Genomic DNA, 26,417 nt, shown 5'->3' with positions numbered 1-26,417 from the left:
GTTTTTCTTAATTTTTAAAGGTGTACATCTCCTGTGTTTTGTGACTGAAATTGGCTCCAGTCTCTTCATGCTGCTGTGTCCAGTCTCTGAAATAGTAATTTCACTCATGTTTGGTGGAGGATATTTAAGAAAAAAACTCTCAGAAGGGTAGCAAACTTTACTGATCCTAAAATCTAGTAGGTGAACAAAGGAAATGACAAATTTTTAATCAAAGTAAGCAATAATGACAGGTTTATTGAAAATTTCCAGTAGAGAAAACCCACTAGTTTTGGAATAAAAGTACTCAATGTACGAGAGCATAAGTGAATACAAAAGATTAACAGAAGAAAGATAAAACCAAACATAGTACAAAAAAATTTAAAAAGTTTGAAATGAATTCAAACTGGGATGTTCTTTAAATCCTCCAAATATTTAACAGTTACTAAGTTTGGCAAAAAATTCACTTGAAAATTAAAGCCTATTTCTGTACTGTAAACTCCGTAAAAACTGCTTATTAAATTCAAGCACTCCATATAACTGGTATTGAAACATGTAAGCAATTTCAGAATAGCAGGAATTATTCATTTGTTCTCACAGTTACATGAATTAACCAGCTGCAGAACTGCCTTTTGAAGAGCATGAGATAAAAGAATGCCAAAAGAGAGAGAAAAAAATGATAAAAATCTCTAAAAAATGGAAACACAGCAAAATTCAGATATCAGTTTGTTTCTTTAAAGCAACAAACTGAATTTTTACAGTATAGTCTACATTTGCAGTTGTCATTTCCCTCTTCCCCCCACCCACCTCAAATACTCCTAAATTCACTAGTCTAATCAATTCTTAACTTCCAAATACTCTGTACATACATATTTAGGAAAGAGCATATGCCTAGCATTATTCTGACAGCAAGTATGGTCAGTATACAATTTTAGAAAGATTATTATGTATATCATCAAGACTAACCTTTACTGAAAACAAACAAACAAAACCATCGCTAAACAAATAGTTTTAAAATATTATGAAAACCCATGAAAAGAAGACTCAACATGGGCTCTAAACCTGATAAAACACGTTTCAGAACAACTATTAATGCTAAACTTCTGCCCAACGATGACCTTAAAGTGCCAAACACCAAAGAATCTCTTAGGACCATTTTCTAATAGACAATTTGTCCCTGGCTTGGCCATTTCTCCTTTAACTATACACAAAGTCCTGCTAAAAGTCTGCATTTTAGTTTGATTTTACAATAGAATGTTACGATGTAAACTAAACAGGTTCTTGATATCAACAGTATGTTACCAAGGTGGGTTTTTTTGTTTTGTTTTGTTGTTTAAATTTCTGAATCCAACAGTTGGTCACAGAGGTCAAGTATTATCAAGGCTCCTTTGTCAGTTCTCAATCGTGTCTGACTCATCCATCCTTCAAGTACATGCAAGGCTCAATAGTTTTCAAGAGGCAGATGCCTGGGGCCATTTAAGACACAGATGAAATAGGATTATGAGGTGAACCCATTTGAGTAAGAACTTTATCCAGCCACTGGAGGGGGCCGTGCAGATGTATCTCAATCCAGCAGGGGGTGCTAGTAACATCCTGGCGGTGGTATTCTGCTCCCCAGCCCTAGGAAAAACATACTGGAGGTCATTTAACTTGTTTTAACTCAGTGGTTAAACTTATTAAGTAAGAAGGGTTCACATAACCAAGACTCTGATTAAAGCTATGCATCTTTCCTCCCTGCCCCCCGCCGCCGGGGAGAAAAAAACACACATATACAAACACACATATAATTTGGCAGGCAATTTCAAAGGATGGATGTTAGCTCCCCAGGGTCCATCCAAGGATTCCAATAAGAATTACCAGTCTTGAGGAATGAAGATTTTAAAATACATTATAAAGTTGTCTTAATAAAGGCACTGTAAAACTTTTATTTTAATTGCCCATTTCTGATAGTAATGTAATAGCTATTATTAAATTCTCATTTTATCAAGAAAATAAAACAAAAAAGCTATGCTAGACAGACTGACATTCAATTTCTTCCTTATTCGGCCACTGAATCAGCCTCCTATCAACACACAGCTCTTGATCTTTCAATCTCTAAGCAAAACGGGCAGGAGTACATTTAAGTATCCAAAAAGCTATTATTGACACCTAGCCATTGCCATGAATCAATACATTCTATCATTCATTTGTACAAGAAGGTAGCTTGTCAGAACTACTGCATTAAGACAGTAGAGTTCCACAGAATAAAGTCACTATGAAAAAGAGAAAAGTAACTGCTACTGCAAAGATCAAAAACTCACTGGTGGGGATGGACAATGATTAATCCTTTAGTCACTGTTTCATGAGGAGTATCAGAGAAGGTTGGGTTCTATTTATTTCTGCTACCTATCTACTCCAGTAGTTTTAAGAAATAGATCTGGGGCCAGGTGCGGTGGCTCACACCTGTAATCCCAGCGCTTTGGGAGTCCAAGACGGGCAGATCACCTGAGGTCGGGAGCTCCAGACCAGCCTGGCCAACATGGTGAAAACCCATCTCTACTAAAAATATAAAAAGTAGCCAGGTGTGGTGGTGTATCCCTGTAATCCCCGCTACTTGGGAAGCTTAGGCATGAGAATCACTTGAATCCAGGAGGCGGAGGTTACCACGAGTCAAGATCACACCACTGCACTCCGGCCTGGGTGACAGAGCAAGACTCTGTCTCAGGCAGGTGGATCACTTGAGGTCAGGAGTTTGAGACCAGCCTGGCCAACATGGCGAAACTCTGACTCTACTAAAAATACAGAAATTAGCCGGGTGCTGTGGCACACGCCTGTAATCCCAGTTACTCGGGAGCCTGAGGCAGGAGAATTGCTTGAACCTGGGAGGCGGAGGTTGTAGTGAGCCGAGATCACACCATTGCACTCCAGACTGGGCGACAGAGCAAGACGCTGTCTTAAAAAAAAAAAAAAAAAGAAAGAAAGAAAAGGAAATGTATCCGAACATCAAAACTTGTATAAACTACATCTATATAGATATATGTATCTACATAGATGTACGTACACTCATGCGTTTGTAAATATAAACAAACTCCTAAATTTAATTTACAGGCTTATGTGCAGGTTTCCTCCATCAGATATCAACATCTTTGAAGGCAGGAATTTATCTTTACCTCCGATATATAGCATAACGACAGAAGGCAGAAGCTCTATAAATATGTGTTCAGCTGAGCTGACTTGGACTTTTCAGACATAGAGTTTAAAGTACAAATAATTTATAAAATATGTTTTATGTTAACATCCAAAAATCATTTTGAAAACAGCTCAAGATTGGCTACTGTTAGTAAAATGTTCTGTTACAATTTCTTTAAAATGTTGAGTGGGAGAGGATAAAGTGTGCAGTCCATGTAATAAAGAACAGTTCTGTAAAAACAGTGTGCACATTTTTTGTTGCTAATATATGATAAACAGTTTCTCTTTAACATTCAGCAGGATTTTTAAATATTATTTACCTTCGGCTCTCTAAATCCAACTTCCAGGCTAAGTTCATTATATCTTGTATAATTCTCCATTCTAGTGCTTATCAGATTATAATTAAAGATATACTAGAGCATAAGGATCTTGATAATAGAGACTTTAGGTGCTTTTTCATCTTTGTATTACTTCTCTGAAATAGTGCTAAAATATCTGCTGAACGAATAAAATCTAATAAATTTTGAATGCATAACTTTGCATTATAAATACTTTTATTAGTGTAAAAGTTGTTTTTACTTGTGTAAAAGTAAATTATTAAAACTGTACAAAAGTAAAATAATGAACATTGATTGGATAAACAATAAGAAATGAGTTTGAGCAGGAAGCTAATTGGAACATTAAAGTCATAAATTCTCCTAGAGTGGTCCTTCAATAATAGACTCACTAAGGGACCTTAATAATAATTACCACAGTTCTCAACTCCATCCACCCCCATTTCAAAGATAATAAAGATGAGAACCAGAGAAGAAATCTGCCTCAATCACACAGTTAAAATGGCAGGAAAAAACTGGAAACTGCACCTCGACTCTCAAGAGTTGTTCTTTCCTCCATACCAATAAAAACAATAAACGAAAACACTTCTGGCAGGTCACTGTTCTAATTTTAAAAACCATTTGAGCCAAATGCTAAGTCAAAAATTAAACAGCACATGTTAATAATGAATAAGATAGGTCTTTGTAGCCCCATATGTACATAGCATATAGGTCAACCTCTTCAAAGTGTAAAAAAAATTTCTTAATACTAACAAGGTACCAGACTCAGCTACAAATAACTGTTGAAGTACACTGCAAAAAGGAAGCAAGCAAGCAAACAAACAACAAACACTAAGGGAACACACTGAAAATCTAAGATGCTTTAAATAAGTAGGAAAAGTAATTATATTCAGGAAAAGGTATCTTTGATCTAAGGGATGATTAACAAGTAAGGCTCCAAAATTATCCTCAGTAATAAATACATTACAAAACAGGTTTAACAACAAGTTTTGTGAGCTTCTGAACAGAAGACATAAAAGGTAATTGCCTCACTCAAATATATAATTAGTTCTGTTTCTCAAAGTACAAGAGGATGAAACTTATTTTTGAGAATTCAGAGACAGGTCAGTTACTAGAATAAGTCACTGACTCATGAAATCTAATCAGACATTTAAGGTTTTTTAGATTTCAATGGCATCCTAAAAATTTTTATTTCTCAGAGGCAGCAGATGAGACAGCAAAAAGATCAATTATTATGAGCAATGTGTTTAACCTTCTCCCTCATCAAACCTTACAATGCAATCTTTGAGCTAAGGCATCTATTTATCTTGGGCAAGGGCCTTATTAACTTTTGAATTGTTAAGAAAATCATGAGGCTTACTGAAACCACTAAAAAAACCTGACCAAACACAATTTCCAATGTGATGAACTTTAATTTTTACAAAAAGATCACTTCCTTACTCTTGAAACAAAAACAAGCATTACCATCATAAAAGTACTAAAAACAAAGAACGAAAAGTAAGGAAGATATGTTTACTCAACTGATCTTGTAAAACAACCATGTATTTAAATTATATTTTAAATATGTAACATAACATATTCTACTGGTAATACAATAGCTAAAGCGGTGCTATCTGAATAAGGAAAAGGCTATTAAAACCCACAGCTATTGATATTTAATACAAGTACTCCTATGTTCCTATGATATTTTCCTAATAATTGACACTCTTGTTACAGTTTAAAAATGCCTAGATAATAAGTCAGCTAATATAAACATATTATCAAGAAGATATAGATTCACATATTGCCAAAAAAAAAAAAAAGCACAGCAAAAGTATGTTAGACCCTAAATGGAGGAGTCAGAGTTCACTTACCTTCACAAAGCTCATACGTATAGTACACATTTTTGTAAGCTCATAGACTGTCTCAAATCCATGGTTCACAGACTGTGCCAATAACTGAGCAAATTCTTGGTTGTTAAAAATTTTCAGACTACACCCACTAGGGATCTTGCAAACAGTAGTAGGATGAAATCCATGATGGTAGTTGCAGTTCCGACTTTGCACAAAGATGCTACTGTCACTAAGGCATTCGGCATATACCTCCCCTCCAACATAATAAAGATGAACTCCTATTGGAAGACAAAGCATATAATTTAGTTATTATTAATTTTTATAGCTCAAAGGCACCTGTGCAGCTTCAACATAGAAACTTAAATTTACATGGATTTAAACTTCGGCTAGTTAGATAGCTATTCTCTAAGTCCTGTACAACAGGGGTCCCCAACCCCCGAGGCCATGGACCTGTATCAGTCCGTGGCCTGTTACACAGCAGGAGGTGAGTGAGCAAGCATTACAGTCCGAGCTCCACCTCCTGTCAGATCAGTGGCAGCATTAGATGCTCATAGAAGCATGAACCCTATTGTGAACTGTGCATGTGAGGGATCTAGGTTGCGTGCTCCTTATGAGAATCTAATGCCTGATGATCTGAGTGGAACAGTTTCATCCTGAAACTATCCCTTCCCCATCCCCTGTGGAAAAATTGTCTTCCATGAAATCGGTCCCTGGTGCCAAAAGATTGGGGATGGCTGATGTATGATTGATAAAATCTTAGTTAACTGTATTAGTTAACACAGTATCTAGGAGGTTTCTAGAAAAATAACAAAATGTTTAAAAAAATACTAATAGGCCAGGCACAGTGGTTCAGACCTGTAATCTCGGCACTTTGGGAAGCCAAGGTGGACAGATTGCTTGAGTTCAGGAGTTCAAGACTAGCCTGGGCAGCATGGCGAAACCCCATCTCCACCAAAAAAAAAAAAAAGAAAGAAAAAAAAGAAAAAACATCAGCTAGGCACAGTGGTGCACACCTGTAGTCCCAATTACACAGAGGCTGAGGTGGCAGGATTGCCTGAGGCAAGGAGGTCAAGGCTGCAGTGAGCTGTGATCAAGCCACTGCACTCCAGATTGGGTGACAGAGTGAGACCCTGTCTCAAATAACAACAACAACAACAACAAAATGAAGCGATTTCATTTTGGTAAGTAATTAATGTCCTACTTGGCCAGACATGGAAAGTATATTTGCACTCTAAAAATACAACATAATAAAACCTGGATGCTATGTATTTACTATAAAGCACTTTTGCATTTATTGTACAGCTAAGATGTTTGGAAAATTTTAGAAAGGGAAGAGAGGAGAAAGAGAAGAGAGGAACTGTAAAGTCACAGGTGGAAGAAGTATTGCCAAGAGCTGTAAGATATGAGATCCAGTAAAAAAACCATGAAAATGAAACTAGAAAAGTCATACGGTGTATGTAAAATTAGATCTCACTAAACTATCACCTGCTCCGAACTTCTTCCTTTGAGACCCAGACTGCTTAAAGTGTAGCAAATTGGTCTTACCCTGCCTTTAAAAAAAGGAAAGTAGGGGTAAAAAACTCATTCTCACAAAGCCCCACACCACTGTGGGAGATGACTTTATATAGGTCCCCCAGCAGCGTTAGATCCTATGTGGGTTTAAATGATCCACTTTGTAGGTAACTCTGGTATGGCTTAGTCAAGGCTATACTGTGTCTCATAGAAAATGTTACATGTTGTGTTTATATGTATACAACAGTTAGGATTTCTGTAACAATTAAATAGCTGCTGGAACAGAAGCCCATTTGTTTGGCCTGATGTAGATAAAACAATTTAAGAGTGTGTGTGCTACTAATTTTTCCTGATAAAAATGACAAATTTTCATCCTGAAAAATCAGAAAGTAAATCAAAATATAAAGAGGTAGAAAATATTATCACTCTTTTAGTGACTCAGAGGCAATAATTATTAATAGTTTGATACACTGTATTTGGTTTTGGCTATCATTAAAATGTCTTTGCAAACATTTAAAATATCTGTATGATTGTATGAGTGTTTTTAAAATGATTTTCCCATTAGTGGACCACTGGGCTGATAGCAATTTTCTGCTTTTATAGTAATGCCATGATAAATGTCTCTGGACAATTTTTGATAATATCCTTAGGAGAGATTCCTGGAAGTTAAATTATTGGATCGAAGGCTGCTGATTAACTCTGCCAAATGACTTTCCAGAATGCATCAATTTACACTGTCACCAGCAGTGTAGGAATGCTTTTCTCATTTCACCCGTGCCAGTACTGAATCTGCGTGTAGAGCAAAAATAAAATTCCCCTCATTTATAGTTGACAAATAATTGTTTAATTTGCCTGTGAGGCTGGATATGTTCTCAAAGTTTATCAGCCATCTGTGTTTCTCTTGTGAATTCACTGTTCATATTTCTTACCTATTTATCTCACTGGGGTCCTATTTTTACTTTTTTTTTTTATGAACTGTTCATGTAAGAAGGATATAAATACTTTCTTATTTGTTTCCCTGTTAGTCCTTTGTCTTTTATTTGTGACATATTTTTAGCCTACAGAAGTATGCAATCTCTTAGTCAAACCTTTTACAATCCTTTGTTGCTTTTTATGCTTAGAAAATTTCTACTTCTCTGATCAAGCATATTTTCTTCTAGCTTTTTAATTGTTTGCCTTTTGAAAAACATTCAACTCATTAATCTGTTTGCATATATAGTATGAGGTCAGGGTTTCTCTTTTCCAGCCTCACCCAAAAGTTAACTTGGTTTTGTAGAACCATTAGAAGACTCTACTGATTTGCTATGCTTCACTTAACATACATTATATTTTTATGTACAGAATAGTCTGAGTTTAACTCATTCTACTGTTTTGTCTACACACTGGTTTACTTATAGTTTTACAATGTTTTATTAACCCTAATGCCAATAATTTTTTTCTATATTTTTCCATTTACAAAGTTAGCTAGCCTTACTTGCTTATTCTTCCAGGTAATATTCAGAATACATTTTCCAATTTTCAAAAAAATCACACTGTGATTCTGAAAAGAGTTGCTTTAACCTATAAGTTAAATTAGATGGAATTAATACGCTTAAAATGTTCTCACAATATTAAGCCTTCCCTTTAAGGAACACGGACTGCCTATTTATTCACATTTTCCTTCTCTCAGTTAAATTTGGTTTCTTCATGTAATTCTCACATATGGCAGGTTCAGATTATTTCGAAGAAACTGATGTTTTCTGTGGCTATTGGGAAGGGGATTTCCCCTTTCATTATATTTTCTAACTGGTTATTACCAGATTAAAGGAAACTGACTTACATAATTTTTAAAAGATAGATTCTTTGGAGGTTTCTAGATAAATAATCGTATCATTTGAATAGGCACAATGCCCAACCATAATACTGGCATGGATGAAGGGAGAAAGGCACTCATATATTTCTGGTAGGAATGTAAATTCCTTTTATGTATGTATGTATTTATTTATTTTATTTTAATTAATTTATTTATTTTGAGACAGTCTCCCTCTGTCACCCAGGCTAGAGAGCAGTGACTTGATCTCAGCTCACGGCAACCTCCGCCTCCCAAATTCAAGCGATAACTTTTCCTCTGCCTCCCGAGTAGCTGGGATTAGAGGCATGTGCCACCACATCTGGCTAATTTCTGTATTTTTAGTAGAGACCCGGTTTCACCATGTTGCCCAGGCTGGTCTCGAACTCCTGACCTCAACTGATCCACCTGCCTTAGCCTCCCAAAGTGCTGGAATTTCTTTTTGGAAAGTAATTGGGTGAAATATATCAATAGATTTTGATCTACTAATTTCACTTCAAGAATCTATCCTGAGAATATTGTCAATCACACATATCATCTACACATAATAATCTGGCCTTATTTCCATTATCTATAATTGTATATTTGAGTACACTATTCAGGGCATCTGGAACAATTTTAAATAACAGCATTCCAAGAATCCTTATTTTCTTAATAATGTTTTAGGAGGAAATGTCCCATAGTACAATTTTTTTTTTTTTTGCTACTTTGGGATAAGAGTCATCTTTAGAATTTAATGAAAAGTATGTCCTTTCCTCCCAAATGTATGCAAAATGTTGTTTATATACAATTTCAGAGGTTTACAGACCAGAGAGAGATACCTATGTATGTTATGAACCTAGGTTCTACCATTTCATTATTAAATTTATAGTCAGAGTTTTTTCCTTTAGTAATATAAGAAAGTATCTACCAATTCCTGATTTAAGAGTTGGAGTTTTCTTCCCGCAGGATTAAATGTTACACTTTATCTTGAGTGCTTTTAAAGCATCTAATAAATAACCTTTTAATCTGGTCCACTGTTCTAAATTTCACAGGTCACTGTTTCATACTTTTACCCCGGAAATAATTTCAGATTTGTAGAAAAGTTTGAAAGGGAACACAGAAAAACAGAACAAAGAATACCCGTATAACCATTATCCAGATGCATCTATTGTGACAATTTACTCCATTTGCTTGATCGCTTGGGCCCTCTCTCCCCACTGCTGCTGCACACGCACCATGCATGTGTGTGTGTGTCTGTCTGTCTGTATGTATTGTAACACAGGTTTTAGGTAGATAGATGGTGAGTAGACAGGTATCTTTATATACTAATTTATTCCTGAACCACTTCCTTACTTAAGTATTTCCTAAGAATAGGGATAGTCTCTTATATAGCCATAGTATAGTTGGCAATGCTAATACATTTAACATTGGTCTAATCCACCATTCATATTTCGGTTTTGCCTGCTGACCTCAACAATGTCCTTTACAACATTAATATTTTTCTCCGGTTCAGTACAGGATCATATCCAGGGCTAGATACTGCATGCAGGTGTCATATCTCTTTAACTACTTTTAATCTGGAACATTTCCATACCTTTGTCTTTTGACACTGATATCTTGGAAAAATTAGTCCCCCTTCTTCACCCTTTTTAATAGAATGTTTTGAGTCTGTCTGATATTTCCTCAGGATTAGATTAGGATTTGCATTCTCAGCTGGAATCCTGCGTAGGTGATGTTATGGCCTTCTCAGGGTATGACATCTGGAGGTAAATGATACCCATCTGTCTCTCATTGGTGATGATAATTTTGATCTCCCAGTCAAAACTGGGCATCCATCAATTATACAATTACAATTAAAATACAAACGATACAGTTTCTCCACTGTTTAGTTAATGCTTTTTATTCTCCCTCATACTAAAAGGCAGTTTGAGGGTAAACACTCTTAAGACCATGCAAATATACTGATTCTCATACACATTTTCTTTATATTTAGCATCCATTGATGATTCTTGCCTGATCATTACTATGATGGTTGCAAAATGATGATATTCGAACTTTAGCACTCACTCTGTATTTATCAACCAGCCTTCCCCATTCACTTATTTATCTATTTATTATGAGTATGGACTTACGAATTCATATGGTTTTTCAATGGTGTAAAATTCAATGCCATACTGAGGCCAGGCACAGTGGCTCACAACCTGTAATTCCAGAACTTTGGGAGGCCAAGGCAGGCTGATCATTTGAGGTTAGGAGTTCGAGACCAGCCTAGCCAATAAGGTAAAACTCAACGACTCTACTAAATATACAAAAATTAGCCGAGCATGGTGGTGCACACCTGTAATCTCCCAGTTACTGAGGAGGCTGAGACACAAGAATCACTCGAACCTGGGAGGTGGAGGTTGCAGTGAGCCAAGATCACACCACTGGACTCCAGCCTGGGTGACAGGGGGAGACTCCATTTCAAAAAAATATAAATAAATAAAATGAAGTAAAATTCTGTAATTTTACTTCATACTGTAATTATTTGGGGGCTCAAATTGTCTGAGAGTTGGCTCCTGAGGCATGCCCCATGATTTCCATCAGCATTTCTTTACTTTCTGCCATAACAGATGCTCTAGGGTCCTCCTGTGCCTACCTATCCCAGCCTAGGGGTCAGCCATTTCTTCAAGGAGCCCTAGCTCCTTTTAGTGGGACACAGTATTAGTGATGATGATCTGAACACTAGACATGCTTATTGCTACTGGGTATGGAAGCTTCTGGGCCCTTTCAGCAGGCAGATCAGAAACCATACGCACGTAAAAACGCATATACATACGCATACACACGCACATATGTAATACATGAGAACATAAACATACATACACACACACATATAAGTATTATTAAAATCAGAATTTTGCATTGATACCTCTATTCTCCTTCATAGGGTTTAGTTTTTGCTCCCCTCTGCATTTATATGTCTGTCTTCCACAGTGGAAACCCAGGCTCCCAACAATATCCACACATTTAGTCATTTGCTTCATCTTTACATATGAAAGTTTCAGAATGGTTTCACTCATACTGCTATGAAATAATCAAGTTTACTAAAAAGAATTTGGGATTTATTTGAAATCCTACCCCTACTCTATCTATTCCACTCAGCCTAGGCTGAGGATATGGACAGTTGTTCTTATATGGACAGTTTCTTATATGGACAGTTGTTCAATTTGGTGTCCCTGTGAAGGTACATTCACTGCAGGGTTCTATTGTGCCACCTTGCACGATGTTTGTGCTAGAATCTAGTTCTTTCTTTTCTATTTACTGAGTTATGGTATTCATCTGAAATACAATTAAGCAATTAATTTAATTTGCTTTTAATTTTAGGTTGTAATTCATTTTTTAACAGCCAATTTATTCTGTAGCAAAATATCATACAGAATAGTGTCTTAAAATGGCAAATCATAATTTCAAGTAATTAATTTCAATATTATGAGAGTTGATCGACCACAAAAATCACTGACTGCAAGAGCTTCTAGATAGCAGAAACTGGAAAAATATTTACAAACTGCAGCAAGTGAACATTACCTGGTCTTTGCTACACTAGTTTGTTACAGGAATGATTTTAAGTCAGCTCTGGAGGAACAGGGACACAACAGATAAACATCCGAAAGAGGTTAAAGCAAAAACTCACCTTTTCCAATATGCCGCCTGGTGTTTTCAATAGTGGAATTCCGGTTAACATTGGAGAGCAGCCCAAGGCAGAAACGGTTCTTATTGTTGGAAGGATCAGTGAAACCATCCACCAACACACTTGTGGAGGAGGCATGGAAAGCTTCACCCACACGATTGTTGAGCTCATAGTAGACAATAGAGCACCAGTGTTTTGGTTCCTCATAAGCAACTGCCTGAACATCTATAGAAAGAAAACATTATATCAACCAAGGTTAGTGCCTCAGGCTCTCAAAAACTGAAACCGTGTGGTTGAATTGGCTCAGGATCATGGAATGAAGACATTGGAAAAGCAATTGCTATTATAATGTATGCAGTTTTTCTATGATGTTTAAAGCAGGTACTTCTTAACTAAATATGACATTCTCCTTACTCTAATTGGAGAAAATTGGAAAACCATTTTCTCCAGTTACTATCAGATAACCAAAACACCAGCTAAGGAAGCACAGCAAAAGCTTTTGTTGAATATTAACAATATGCTAATTGCTTTGTAATATGCAGAAATGGAAATCACCCCTACCACAGACTTTGGCTCACCATCTAAAGAAACACAACAAGTGACAAGTGAAAAAATAAGTGGGAAGAGAACAATAGAAGATAGGAAATATGCCAAAGGTATTGGCATAAAAATGAATTACTTTTGGCAAGGCTAAGTATGCCTATGCTTATTCAAAGCAATGAAAATCAGTTTCTAATTATTGATAAAAAGTTACTTTACCTCATATTAAGTTGCCAATAACTATCACAGCTACAGTGTTGCTCCAGTTCTCAAACTCAGGAAGAAATCTTGCCAGCTGGCCATTCTTACAGAATGAATCATATCTTTCTCATCCAGATTTCATGCTAACTTCCTTATATTTGCTTTAAGTCATGCAGAGCAGGTGTGTTTTGTCTCTCCATTCCCAGAATGGGCCAACAATGGAAATTACCCAACTTTACTGACAGGATGCAGCTTGTTAAGTCAAATCTCTTAAGACTAACAAATCTCCCAACAGAACATGGTTCTAAACATTTGCAACTAAAAGGCTTTAAAGATGAATTCCTTCTGTAGTAAAACCTCTAGTACCACTGCTTTAGAGATTCCAGGAATACAAACCATATATTTCCAGCATACCAATAATATAATGATCTGAGGTTTTGAAGTCTTGGGTGTACAATAATAAGAGAAAGAAAAGAAAGTCAGTCCACATCAGAAGCCCAGACTATAACTGCTACGGGAGAAACACCTCTGTGTTCTTAACATCAAATTCCACAAATACTAAAATGGACTTTTAGAAATTGGTAAAAAACAAAACAAAACAAAAACAACAACACACACCACACACACACAAGAAAAAAAAAAAAACCAAGGAAAATACTCATTAAAAAACCCACACGCAAGTTAGCTGCTTTATATATGTAAGTAGTTAGCTAAAAACATACACTATCTTCCCTGCTTGCTAAGCAACTCTACCACGTCAATTTGCCATAATCCAAAGAGCAAAACTTTAGTGATTTAAAAGTGCCAAATCTTAAAGCAGACTGCAACATTATTAACAGAAGGCTTTTATCAGCTATCAGGATACTTCAAAATACTATTCATCTAGGTCAGAGGTTGATACATTTTTTCTGTGAAAGGCCAGAAAGATTTTGTGGGCTGTATAATCTTTATCACAACTATCCAGTTCTCCCCTTGTAACACAGAAGCAGTCATAGACAATATGTAATGAATGAATACAGCTGTGGCCCAATAATGCTTTATTCACAAAAACAGATAGCAGGCCGAACTGGCCTGTGGGCTGTAGTTTGTTGATCCCTGCTCTAGGGAAATCACCAAAGGTTAAAAAGAAGTTAAAAAAAAAAAAAAAAAAAAAGGCAGGGAAGAAAAAAAATGGCCAACATTCCTTCCTCGTGAAAATACTGACTATAAACTATAAAGAAAAAAAATATTTAAAGCTATTTAAATGAAAAAAATCTTAAAGCAATTTAAAGATCTGTTTCCTGAAATCAGACATTTTGGGTTTAGCAATAATAGTTACTGGGTCCACATGCTCCTAATAGTGTGGTACTGTGCCTATTCTCCCCTGGTATCCTGGTCTCCAAATATAAATTCCACAGATGTGTGAAATAAGGGTTATTTCCCCCAACCAGAGTGTTCATTGACAAAGAATTATGTATGATAAGATGTTTAAGAGATAATCAGGAACCATAAAACACAGAGGTAATAAAAAAGATTTAAAAATCATATTGATTAAAACGGTGTACATTCCAATTGATGACACTGTATATCCAAGAAAGGTCCTTTGAGTTCATCACCGATTTTTTTTTTTTTTGGGTGGGGGGGACTGAGTTTTACTCTTGTTGCCCAGGCTGGAGTGTAACAGTGTGATCTCGGCTCACTGCAACCTCTGCCTCCTGGGTTCAAGTGATTCTCCTGCCTCAGCCTCCCAAGTAGCTAGGACAACAGGCACCTGCCACCACACCCAGCTAATTTTTGTATCTGTAGTAGAGATAGGGTTTCACCATGTTGGCCAGGCTGGTCTCAAACTCCTGACCTCAGGTGATCCACCTGCCTCAGCCTCCCAAAGTGCTAGGGATTACAGGCGTGAGCCACCACACCCAGCCTTCATCACCAATTTTTAAATCGATGTTTAGAGCAGTTTTACATTCACAGCAAAATTGAGTATATGATAGAGTGATTTTCCATATGTCCCCCACCCCCACACCTTCCTAGCCTCCCCCATTATTAATATCCCCCACCAGAGTGGCACATTTGTTGTAACTGATGAACCAACATTCATGCTACAGACCTACACCTAAAGTCTACAGTTTACATCAGGGTTCACTCACAGTGGTGTACATCCTATGGGTTTGGATAAATGTATAATGACAGGCAGTTACCACTGTATAATGTATCATAGAGACAAAATCAATTTTAAGTACTTAAAAATATAAGCAACTCCTATTTTAATAAGTATCTCCTATTTTAATAAAAAAGCACTAAGAATGAAGTAAGACATACCTAGTAACCAAACTGCACTTTAACTTCAATTTGCATAAACATTATATAAACTGCATGACCCATGCCATGTGTTGAGTGCAGCAGCGAAGCACTTTCCTTCATGAGACGTTACTTAGGAACAGTTTTATTTGCTAGTGTGGCTGTGGATTCTAACAGATTCTCAGAGAGTCTACCAAACTCATTTACCTGAGTTCTCTGCTCACTTAAGTCTATGCCACTTGCCTATGCAGGGCTGGAAGAGTGACGGTGTCCTCCACCCTGTCACTGCTAAGGACAATACAGTGCTGGAATCAAAGACCCGCCTGTTACTAGAGGGGGAAGAAATTTTCATTTCTGCCTGCAAGTTCTTCAGGCTGAGAAGGGGAAAAACTTGTGCCTCAATTTCTTTCAGTAACAAAGTTAGAAACAAACAGCAAGAAAGAAATTCTATTAGTTTGTTCCAGTTGTAGTTACAGACATAAAAGGGCTGAAAAATAGATGGGGTTTATGAGTATCTATCCTAATTACAGAAGAAGGCCTTTGGACAGCCCAGTTATACCAACTTCCAACTTTGGAAATCACCAGTGAAAACTCTACTTTAGTTCTGTTATACTTATGGTTTCTAAATACCATTTTGTTCATTTAAAAATACTCTTTTTGGCTAGGTGTGGTGGCTCACGCCTATAATCACATCACTTTGGGAGGCCAAGGTGGGCGGATCACCTGAGGTCAGGAGTTCATGACCAGCCTGGCCAACATGGTGAAACCCCATCTCTACTAAAAATACAAAAATTAGCTGGGTGTGGTGGTGTGCACCTGTAATCCCAGCAACTCAGGAGGCTGAGGCAGGAGAATCACTTGAACCCAGAGGTGGAGGTTGCAGTGAGCCAAGATTGCGCCATTACACTCCAGCCTGAGCGACCTGAACAAAACTCCATCTCAAAAAAAAAAAAAATTCATCATCAGTTAAAAATGATTAAGTATTAAGGATCTAAACAGATAACTGCAAAATTATTCTCAGGTCTTCATTAGTTAAGTCAGTATATTTTTGTTCTTTAAATGAAAGACTTACTTGTTATCCAGGAATTCTACTGAGCTTCTCTTATCATTGGGCTCTATTTTTCTCAAATAGCTCTCTTTTTAAAGACTAACAACAATTTGTGAGAGAAAGTAACATCTGGACAAACTTTAGACTCTAAGAAAAGGAACAGGTAGCAATTAGTTTTACCTCCTCTGTTGATTTCTGAGGGCAGGGGAGGCGCCATCATGTTTGTGTCCATCGGCTGGGAGCCATCCTGGGTCATGGGGTCTTCAGGAGGCAGGTAAGCAGGTGGGGGCGTATCAGCTACGAAGTTTTTAAAGAAGTTACTTCGTAACCCTTAGTAAACATACACGCTCAAAACACATATCCTCTTCTGTACTGAAATTCTTAAGAGATCAAGTTGCCATTTCAATCTCCCCATTAAAAGACTAATGGCTACAGGCAGTGGCCTTGATGTACAATTTCTGAAAAGTATTAACCATGCCACAATCATACACATTTTTGTCAAAATTCAGTGGGAGGAAAAGTATTATACTATATACCAGTTCTAGAAGCTGTTTGCCTATCCAGGATCATGCTGTTTAAAAGCAATCAGAAGAGCATTTTAAGCATACTTTAATATAATCTGCTTTGAGAGAACCTCTGCATTTCAGTTTCACTGGTAGATGGAAAACCTCTGAAAGCTTCAATGGACTTCTTAAGAAAAGGAGCTTCAGGGTCTTTTGCATTAAATCTCTAGACTTTTAGAAAATTTACCAACTGAGTTTCATTACAGCCTACTGATTTGAACTGTTAATTTTCCAGGACTTTAGGGAATCTGTTAGGACCACATTCTCCCTACCCATTTAAATGATCACTAGCTTTAAAACCTCTAGCAACAGAGTAATAGAAAATGAATCAGTTTGTCACAGCTATCTTCTATTTCAGAATTTACATATATGTTTCTTCTGGTAAATAAGAGGCAAACATGATTTTTTAATTTAAACAAAGAACACTAACACAAGTCTTGCATTTTCTTAATATAAAACAAAGGGTATAGGCTTCTCACAAATAATCCTCTTCCATCCAAAAGCAAGTTCCTCACTAGCTATCATGAGCCCGTCTAGCATACGTGACAGTCTTGGAGACAAAATTTTACCTGAGGGAATCGCGAATGCTTGGATAAGTAATTGAGACCACTCAGAGCAACTGTCAAATACACATAACTCATGCTGTTCCTTCAGAAGGCCCCAGTGATTTCCAAGACTCACTCTCCTGCTGAATCATAACCCAGTAACTTCACATCCAGCTGCTAACAAGCAACGACTCATAGTACTGAGACAGGACCACTGGGATCTTCTCTGGATGCCTCTTTTGCCCTTTCTCCAGCTTCTTTTAATTCAGCCTCTTTCCTGCAGCTGTAAGCCTGACTCGGCTTTATCTCAAGCCAGGAACAAAGACAAAGAGCCTCCTCTGAGCCCAAGTCAATGAATTTCTGCCAAGAAGCTGGTGAAAATTTCATTGGCAACCTGTGGCATCAGCACAACCAAGAGGGACCCGATAATTCTTGATACTATTCTACTATTCCTACAAACACCTCCTCCCGTCCCTTGCAACTGTTTTCCATATTTCTGTTACTTGGCCTGTGCCTTAATCTCTGACATCTAGGGACAAAGTGTAAATTCAAGCAATAACCTTTAATTCAATCTTGTGGCCACTCTGGGCTGCCGTCACTGCTCAAAAGTCTTCTGAAATGTATCTCTTCGCCACTAACCTGCCCATCATACAGGTTAGTGGTGAGGAGGAAGGGAGTGAGGTAGACGGGAAGTCACCAGTTACTTTAATTTTTAAACTAGTCTATCTCCCAACTCTCAGCCCAAACAGCTTTGGAGTGAAAACCAGACAAAGCAATGTGAAATAAACAAGATTTAAATAAAAGAAAGTAATAAATACATAAATAAAAGGAAGCAATATAAATGTGGACCACTTTTCAATTTTTGAAGGCCTAGCACTGATGTTGAATTCAAATTTACTTAAAAACATTTCAAGGAGCCCAATAAATACACTTGCCCAGTCCTTTTCCCTTCCAAAAACATTAATAGATATTAAGTATATTTTTGTTTAGGGTATCCTTCTTAAGGTCTACTGGCAAGAAATCTGCCACTCTTTTTTTTTTTTTTGGAGATGCTTGCTCATTAACCTGCAACTTCAAAATATATAATGTCCTTATTAATCATGTATTTTGATAACTATTACACCATCAGTTATGTCTAAAAAAAGAGGATAATTGTTTTTTGTCTTTGCTAAGTTGAACAAGCAGATGGTTTCCAGTACTTCTGTTGTAATTCCTTTGTTGTTAAAGTATACATTTCTTGGGATTACATCATCATTTAAATGAATTTAATTAAGTAGGGGGTGGGATCATCCCTCAGGAAATACTTTTTCTGAGGTTGCACTTACAACAGGAATTTTTTCCATGTATGAAAACGATGCTAATTGAACTTGTGCTCTCATAACAGCAAATGTGTGTAACACACTATTTTTCTTTTTATCAAGAGTAAAGACTGTAACAATTATGCCACTCCCAGAAGGATGCAGCTGTTTCAAAACCTTTTAAAAAACAAGGGAAAAATATAGCTTATTCAAGCATCTGTGCCTGACAAATATAAAATAAGACATTTGCTTACTTGGCTATGTCGTCTCCTTTCTCCAAAAGTTGTATCCTAAAAGTGCGAGAGCACTATGTCATATACCGGGACTGAAAACCTCCCTCCACTGCAGGCTGACCCAGTTTTTCCATGACACTGTGGTAACACTGATGTGACCACAGAACATCACTGAACATTCCAACCTACCTGGCATCTGGAAAGGACTTCCTGGGTCTGAGCTGGTGGGAGAGTGAGGGTAGGTGCTGCTGCTGCTCCCAGGAGAGTTTGGGTAACTGCTATTGGGAGAGTGAGGAAACGGGTGGCTGTTGGGTTGCTGGAAAGAATCTGGAAAAGTGGCGTTGAGTGGCATGTGAGGCTCATTTTGTCCTAAGTTACGGAACTGAGCTAAGAGGCTGTGCTGAGGATTATATTCGCTGTGTCTTGGAACCAGCACAGGAGGAAGTACTAGAAAAAGGAAGGGAAAAAAGAGAAGGACAAAAATGAGAATAATGATCTATAATTACATCACAATAAAGTAAAACATAATCTGTAAGCAACAACAAATTATCTGTTCCATGCCCTGCTGCCAACTCAAAAGCATCATTCAAATGAAAAGCTATTTTACCCTCAAGAACAAATGCAGGAACAAATATAATCCCTTTAGAATCACTGATGACCTACGCCTGAGATTTGCAGTATTCACAAATTGCCCAAAGAAAGTTGGCAAAATACAATCTTTTAGGTTACAAATGTTAAGGTTCTCTCATTCTTAATTTTTTTCATTCACTAAAAACCAAAGCATAATTGTTTATCACCATTGACACTTACACTTCACAGCCCCAGCTGGTAAGACTTCACATTTGAGTTAATGCTTATTGAATGATATGAATTATTCACAAGTGTTTTAAGCTGACACACTAGTTCACTTTAACACAAAAAAAGCAGCATAGTAAATAGAGCTGAAGAGGTAAAATCAGTGAACTGTAGAAAACTCAAATGCCATGAAGATAATTATACAAAATACGAGGCGTTTTGTGGGACAGAATTTATCTTGAATCCTGTCCTAGGAGTCACACTTTATGAACATCTTTTTTCTAAGGATCTTACCCACTTTTCAAGAATCCTTACCACCACCTGTGAGGTCAAGAAAGAAATAGGTCATACAATTCACATTTTGCCAACTGAAAACTCAAGGTACAAAGGTGGCCCAACAGGCAGGCACCTGTTGAGAAGCAAAGAAAACAACTCCTGTCACTCCTAAATGCTCTATATCAGGAACCTAAGGAGTTAATAATTGGCATGGTCATCAACCTCCAGAAACCTCCTGAAGCAAAGCCACTATAAATATAATTATCCTAGAAAGGCAGGGCTGGTTAACAGTCAGTTACAGAGCCCAGCCAGATCCTAGGGTTAGATCCTAAGTTTCCCTACCAGGGTCACCAGATGGATGCTCTAACAAAGGCCTTTGCAATCCCTCCAGCTCCCGTGGCCTCAGCTGCAAAGAGAAAAGCAACCCATTTTATAAACTGCATGAGAGGAGAGATTTAAAACTTATGATTATTGTTGGTTGTTAGGAATCTCCCCAAAGAAACAATATTTGGTGGCAATAGGAATTTAGCAGACTTTTGAGGGCTTTCCAGGGAATCTATGCAAAATTTATATCATTTCTACAGTAAAAAGTGCTCTTAACACTTGGATTATCACTTTTTTATGAACTGAACATTGCTTTTTAGATAAAAATAGGTATTTTAAAAAGTATTAAAATTTCTCATGTGCTACATTTTATACTCCTACATAATCCCATAGCATCAGATTTGTTATTTCCCTATTTGATCCTTTAGGAACAAATCTTTTGAGTATATAATAAATGTATTTTCTTTTTAGTACAGTGATGGAATCTTCCCAAACCAAACCATTAAAAGCATAATTTCTTCTTCTACCTTTCAATAGTCATCTGAACTATAAAATGCTTTTGTTTTGTTGAAGAAACATTCCTGATAAGGGATCCCCAATGCCAATAAAAATTTATATTCCCAAACAGTCCAATTCCTTTCAATTACCTTTGCAACGATAAACGCTCCCTTTTCTTTTAGCTGCTGTGACTTGAGTTGCCATTTCCCAGCTTGCCTTTTACAGGCATCTAGCTATGGTCTCAATTACGATTTTTACCCGTAAAAGGGGGAAACATTGGCCCCTAAACCCCTCCCCACAAATGCAGCACCATACAGCAACTAGAATCAATCTGTCATGTCCTCTATCCTTTAGAGGACCCCTCCCTCCCAAAACACACTCACAGAGTCCATTAAGGTTGGTGCAAAAATAATTGTGCTTTTTGCATTTAATGGCAAAGACTGCAGTAACTTTGCACCACCCTAACACTTAGTGGAGCATCTGTTTTAGCAGTTCCTGTTTCCTAACAGTTTTAGAACTGGAGACTTACTTGTTCCTACTACTTGCAGATGGGGGTAGTCAGGGAGGAAGAACTAGCCTTTGCAATGGCCACAGCAAAGGGCAATGTATTTCTGCTCCCCAAGTTGATAATCTGCATACGTGTTCCTCACAATGTGAGATTCATCCAGTGTTGTGTGTGTAGCATCTTGTTATGTGTATAAACTACAATTTATTTGATGATACAATTTTGTCTTCTGCTGATAAATACTTGGGTTGGGGAAAAGAAAAACAACCCAATGCTTGGGTTGTTTCCAGCTTGAGGAAGTTATAAAAACTTCTATGAACTTTAAAAAATAACTTATTTTGAAATAATTTCAAACTTACAGAAAACTGCAAGAGTACAAAGAACACGCAAATATCCTTTACCCAGATTCATCAATTTTTAACATCTTGCCACATTAACTAACTCATTCTCTCTCCTCCCTTCCCCGGCCCCAGAACACAAATACACTTCTGAATTATCTGAGAGCAGGTAACATACATATCCCTTTTTCCTAAAGCATTTCAGAGCAACTCCCAAAAGGAACATTAACTTACATATACACATTTGTTATCAAACTTGGGAAATTTAACATTGCTGATTTTATCTAACATAAAATCATATTCCAACTCTGTCAACGGTCTCAACCATGTCCTATGTAGCAACTTCCTGATACAGGACCTAAGGTAGAATCACATATTGTACTTTGTTGTCATTATTTCTTTAGTCTCCTGTAATCTGGAATAGTTCTTCAGCATTTTTTTTCCTTCCTGCTTTCATGCTACTGACATTTTTGAATACAGGCAGTTATTTTACAGACTGTTTCTCAATTTGGGTCCCTCCAATGCTTCACCGTGATTAAACTCTCAGATTTTTGGTTAGACTACTAGGTAAGTGGTATTATTCCCTTCTCAGTTCATACACACAAAAGCACACGATGTGTCTGCCTGTTTGAGGTTTAATCCTGATCCCTTGGTTAAGGTATTGTGCATTTCTTCCACTGCAGACAGTTACTGTCTCTCCTTTTGTAATTAATAAGTAGTGAGACACTAGACTGTGTAAATATCCTGTTCCTCATCAAGCTTTATTCCATATATTTAGCATCCATTTTGCTTGAATAAATTTTTGCTATAATGGTTGTGAACTGGTGAATTTTAAATCCATTATTCCTTAATTATTAGTCAGAATTGTAATACGAGGACGTGCTTTTCTATCTCGTGTCTATATACCTATATATAATAGTCATCAGTATGGCTTCATGGATTCTTAATCAATGAGCTATAATCTATAACCGTCTTTATTTCGATGGTGATATTGTCTTAGATTTGGCCATTGGGTGCCTGTTCAAGCTACTCCTTGTGCCTTTGTAACATGTTCCAATTATTTGAATATTTCTTAATTTCTGGAACAAGACATTCCAGGCTTATCTCTTACCTTCCCTTTCCACCAGTCTAGCAATCTCTGGTTCCCTTTAGTGAGGAATAGTATTTAGAAACCAAAATCTGGGATGTGGCTGTGTTCTGCATGTCTACTGGAGCCACACTGATTCTAAGCCCTGTGTGTGTGCGTGTGTGTTAGAAATTGGGTTATGCTGTTACATTCAAGTGTAAGCCAACTCCACAGGGTTTTCATTTGCCTTTCTCTATTTCCTATCTGTATCTCCTTACTTCAACAGTGAGAACCTTGGCTACCAACATCAAAGTATTTATGAATGTGCTTAATTCTACAATACACTGAAAAAGTTTCAGAAATTATAAAATAAACCTACTAAGTTTTGGGTTTATTTTAATTTTTTTTTTTTTTTTTTTTTTGGTATACAAAGTACTTGGATTCATTCAAATTCATTTAAAATCTACTTGGATTCATCCCCCTCTTCAGTGTTATTTTATTACTTTGAAATTTTATTCAATTTCTCCCTTTCACAGTTAGTTTATCTGAATACATCTGTTGCTGTTTGCACTTAGTTTTAGGAATTTCCCTCTCTCATTCTTGTTGACTTAATTTTACTTTGTAAATACAGACAATATTAACATGATTTTAAAGTCAAAACAATATACTCCCTACCCTGTCCCTTCTAAATTAGTCCTCCAATTTTAACGTCCTCAGAGGGTCACCAATTTCCTTTTCTGGTTTATCCTGTGTTTCTTCTTGAAAAAAGCAAGCAGATAAATGGATGCTTTCTTATTTCGTCTTTACTGCTAAAAAGAAAGGTAGCCTGCTATACATGCTCTTTTGCACTTTGCTTTTTTCACCTATATAAGAGAAATAACTTTATATTAGTGCACAGAGGTCTTCCTCATGTGGTTTGACAGATAATAACACCAAAGTTCATTTAACAATCTCCCATATCTGGCCATTTAGGTATTTCACAGTATTTTGCCATAAAATGTAATACTGCAATGACTGTGCATATATATGGTAGCATTGTCAAAGGTGTATCTTCAGGGCACATTCCTAGATGTGGAAATGCTGGGTGAATGGGTAAATGCATATATAACTTTGTTATTGTCAAGCACCCCTTCCCAATGGTTGCACCATTTTGCACTGTCACACAGGAGTGCCTTTTTCCCACATCTTCCAGAATAGAGCCTGTCAAGCTTTTGAATCCTGACAACCTGATAGGTGAGAAATGGCATTTTGGTGTAATTTTAATTTACATTTCTCTTATAAAGAAAGTTGATCATCTTTTCATGTATTTCAGAGAGTGCGTTTCCATTTTTTTCTGTGAACTGCTGACTTATGCCTTTTGCCCATTTTTGGTATTTTCACCCTTCATTAAAAACAACATACTAGAGATACTAGCCTGTGATATACGTTGTGGATATTTTACGATTATCATTTGTCTTTTCACTTTGCTTATGTGTATTTTTTGGTAGTCACATTTATCAACATTTTATTTTATTGTATATGGATTTCTGAGTCCTAGAAAGTCTTCTCCTATACCCAGGTTATAAGGAGGAATTCATCCATGCATACTTCTAGTGCATATAAAGTTTCATAATTTATTCAGATCTGTGTGTGATCCCTTTGGAGTTTAGTTTTATTTGTGGTATGAGGAATGGATCTAATTTTATCTTTCCCCAAATGGTTAGCCAGTTAACCCCAACACCATTCATTAAAAGCCCATCTTTCACCCAGTGATTGGAGTTGCCACTTAAAAAAAAAAAAAAGTTCCATAAATGTTTGAGTCTACTTTCAGACATTTAATTCCACTACATTTCATCCTGTTCTAGTCTGTGCCCCAGTACCACTCTGTTTTAATTATAAAGGCTTTATAGAGATTTTAATAGCTGATAGGGCCAGCCCCTCTCACAGTTCTTCCTTTTCAGTGTTTTGTTTGCATGCTTAAGCTTTCCATATGACTTCAGTTATGACCTTGTTTACTTCCAGAAAAAAAAAGTTATTAACACTTTTATTGAGGTCACATTATATTCATAAATTAAGATTAATATCTTGATGATACTGAAATGCCCTTTTGAAGATGTAGGAAGGTCTGTTCAAGCCTACTTTTGTGTTCTACAAGTACTGTCTGTATTAGTTGCTAGCACTGCTGTACACAATACCACAGACTGGTGGCTTAAACAACAGAAATTTATTTTCTCACTGTTGCTGTGAAGGCTGGAAATCCAAAATCAAAGTGTTGGCAGGTTGGTTTCCCTGAGGCTTCTCTTCTTGGCTTACAGACAGCTGCCTTCTCAGGGTGTACTCACACGGTCTTTTCTCCTGATGTCTATGCATGTTTCATCCCTCTTATAAAGACCCCAGTCAGACTGCATTAGGGCCCATGCCCACAGTCTCATTTTAATTTAATTACCTCTTTTAAAGGCCCTATCTCCAAAAACAGTCATATTCTATGGTGTTTGGGGTTAGGGCTTCAATATATCAATTTTGGGGCACGCAACTCAGTTCCTAACACTACATACAGGATTTGTACATTTCTTGTTAAATTTATCAAGTTGTTGCTACTTTCAATGAGATTAAATGAGGCTTCTTCTCCAATGTATCTTCTAGCTGGTAATTACTACCACATGGTCCACAGCAGCACTTACAAAAACTTCTTTCTTTTGTTTTTTTTAAAACAACTTTATTATTTTTAGAGCTGGGGTCTTGCTATGTTGCCCAGGCCGGAGTGCTGTGGCTATTCACAGGCATGATCATAGAGCAATTCAGCCTCTAACTCCTGGGTTCAAGCGATCCTCCTGACTCAGCCTCCTGAGCAGCTAGGACTACAGGTGCCCACCACCATGCACAGTTAATTTTTATTTTTTGTAGAGACAAGGTCTTGCTATGTTACCCAGGCTGGCCTCAAACTCCTAGTCTCAAGCTATCCTCCTGCCTCAGCCCCTCAAAGCACTGGGATTACAGGCATGAGCCACCACACCCACACCGGAGACTGTATAAGTAGGGTGTCTGTAAGTTCTGGCTTGCCTGGGACAGTCCCAATTTGTACCTGTTGTCCAATTAGTAATTAGTAATAGGTGACTCTTGTCAATTTCAAGCCTCCTGGCTTGGACAATAAATGTTCACACTAACTATAAGCAATGACTAATTAAATTCAGGAAAGTAAAGAGATAGGTCTGGAACAGCTGCCAGCCCTAGAAAGAAGTATTAATGTAGCAGAGAGGAGACACATGGAAGTTAGTCAGGCTGGGTTAACCCTACACACACGTGCTGCTCTAAAATAACAAGGCCCAGGCCTCTCTCCCTATGTGGAATCCTGAAGGACAATGCTGTGGTTCTCTCCCAGATGTCTCACTCTACCCCCACTTCATGCTCCTTTCATTTCAGCAAGATTTCAGTAAAGAATAATTAAAATATGTTTTCTATTAGGAGAAAAGGAAAGAAGAAACACTCAATTATTCATGCTTAAGCACACTTTCTTTGTGCAATTCTCATTTCTTGGGTGAGAGATTTACCAGCCTAAAGAATAAGGATTTGCAAACTGTAGGCCCAACTCAGGTCACCAATAGGAAGGGAGAGAGGGTGAGCAATG

At 37.1% G+C, this 26,417-nt stretch overlaps 1 protein-coding gene across 6 annotated transcripts in view; it reads right to left on the bottom strand.

Annotated features, from left to right (window-relative positions):
* Positions 1–201: 201 nt before the first annotated feature.
* Positions 202–26,417, bottom strand: part of SMAD1 (SMAD family member 1) — a 77,014-nt gene continuing 50,798 nt past the window's right edge. For all 6 annotated transcript variants that reach the window (XM_045392916.3, XM_065545553.1, XM_065545549.1 and 3 more), the window contains 5 exons: positions 19,201–19,458; positions 16,553–16,669; positions 12,307–12,528; positions 5,333–5,589; positions 202–1,596 (listed from right to left, as the gene is read on the bottom strand). In XM_045392916.3, the coding sequence (XP_045248851.1) occupies positions 1,453–1,596; positions 5,333–5,589; positions 12,307–12,528; positions 16,553–16,669; positions 19,201–19,458 (998 nt within the window). In that variant the 3' untranslated portion in view covers positions 202–1,452. The remainder of the gene's footprint in view (positions 1,597–5,332; positions 5,590–12,306; positions 12,529–16,552; positions 16,670–19,200; positions 19,459–26,417) is intronic.

This window comes from Macaca fascicularis, chromosome 5 (genome assembly GCF_037993035.2).
Source record: "Macaca fascicularis isolate 582-1 chromosome 5, T2T-MFA8v1.1".
NCBI lineage: Eukaryota > Metazoa > Chordata > Mammalia > Primates > Cercopithecidae > Macaca > Macaca fascicularis.
Note: the sequence above shows the minus strand (reverse complement) of the source record. Positions and strands in the feature narration are given on the sequence as shown.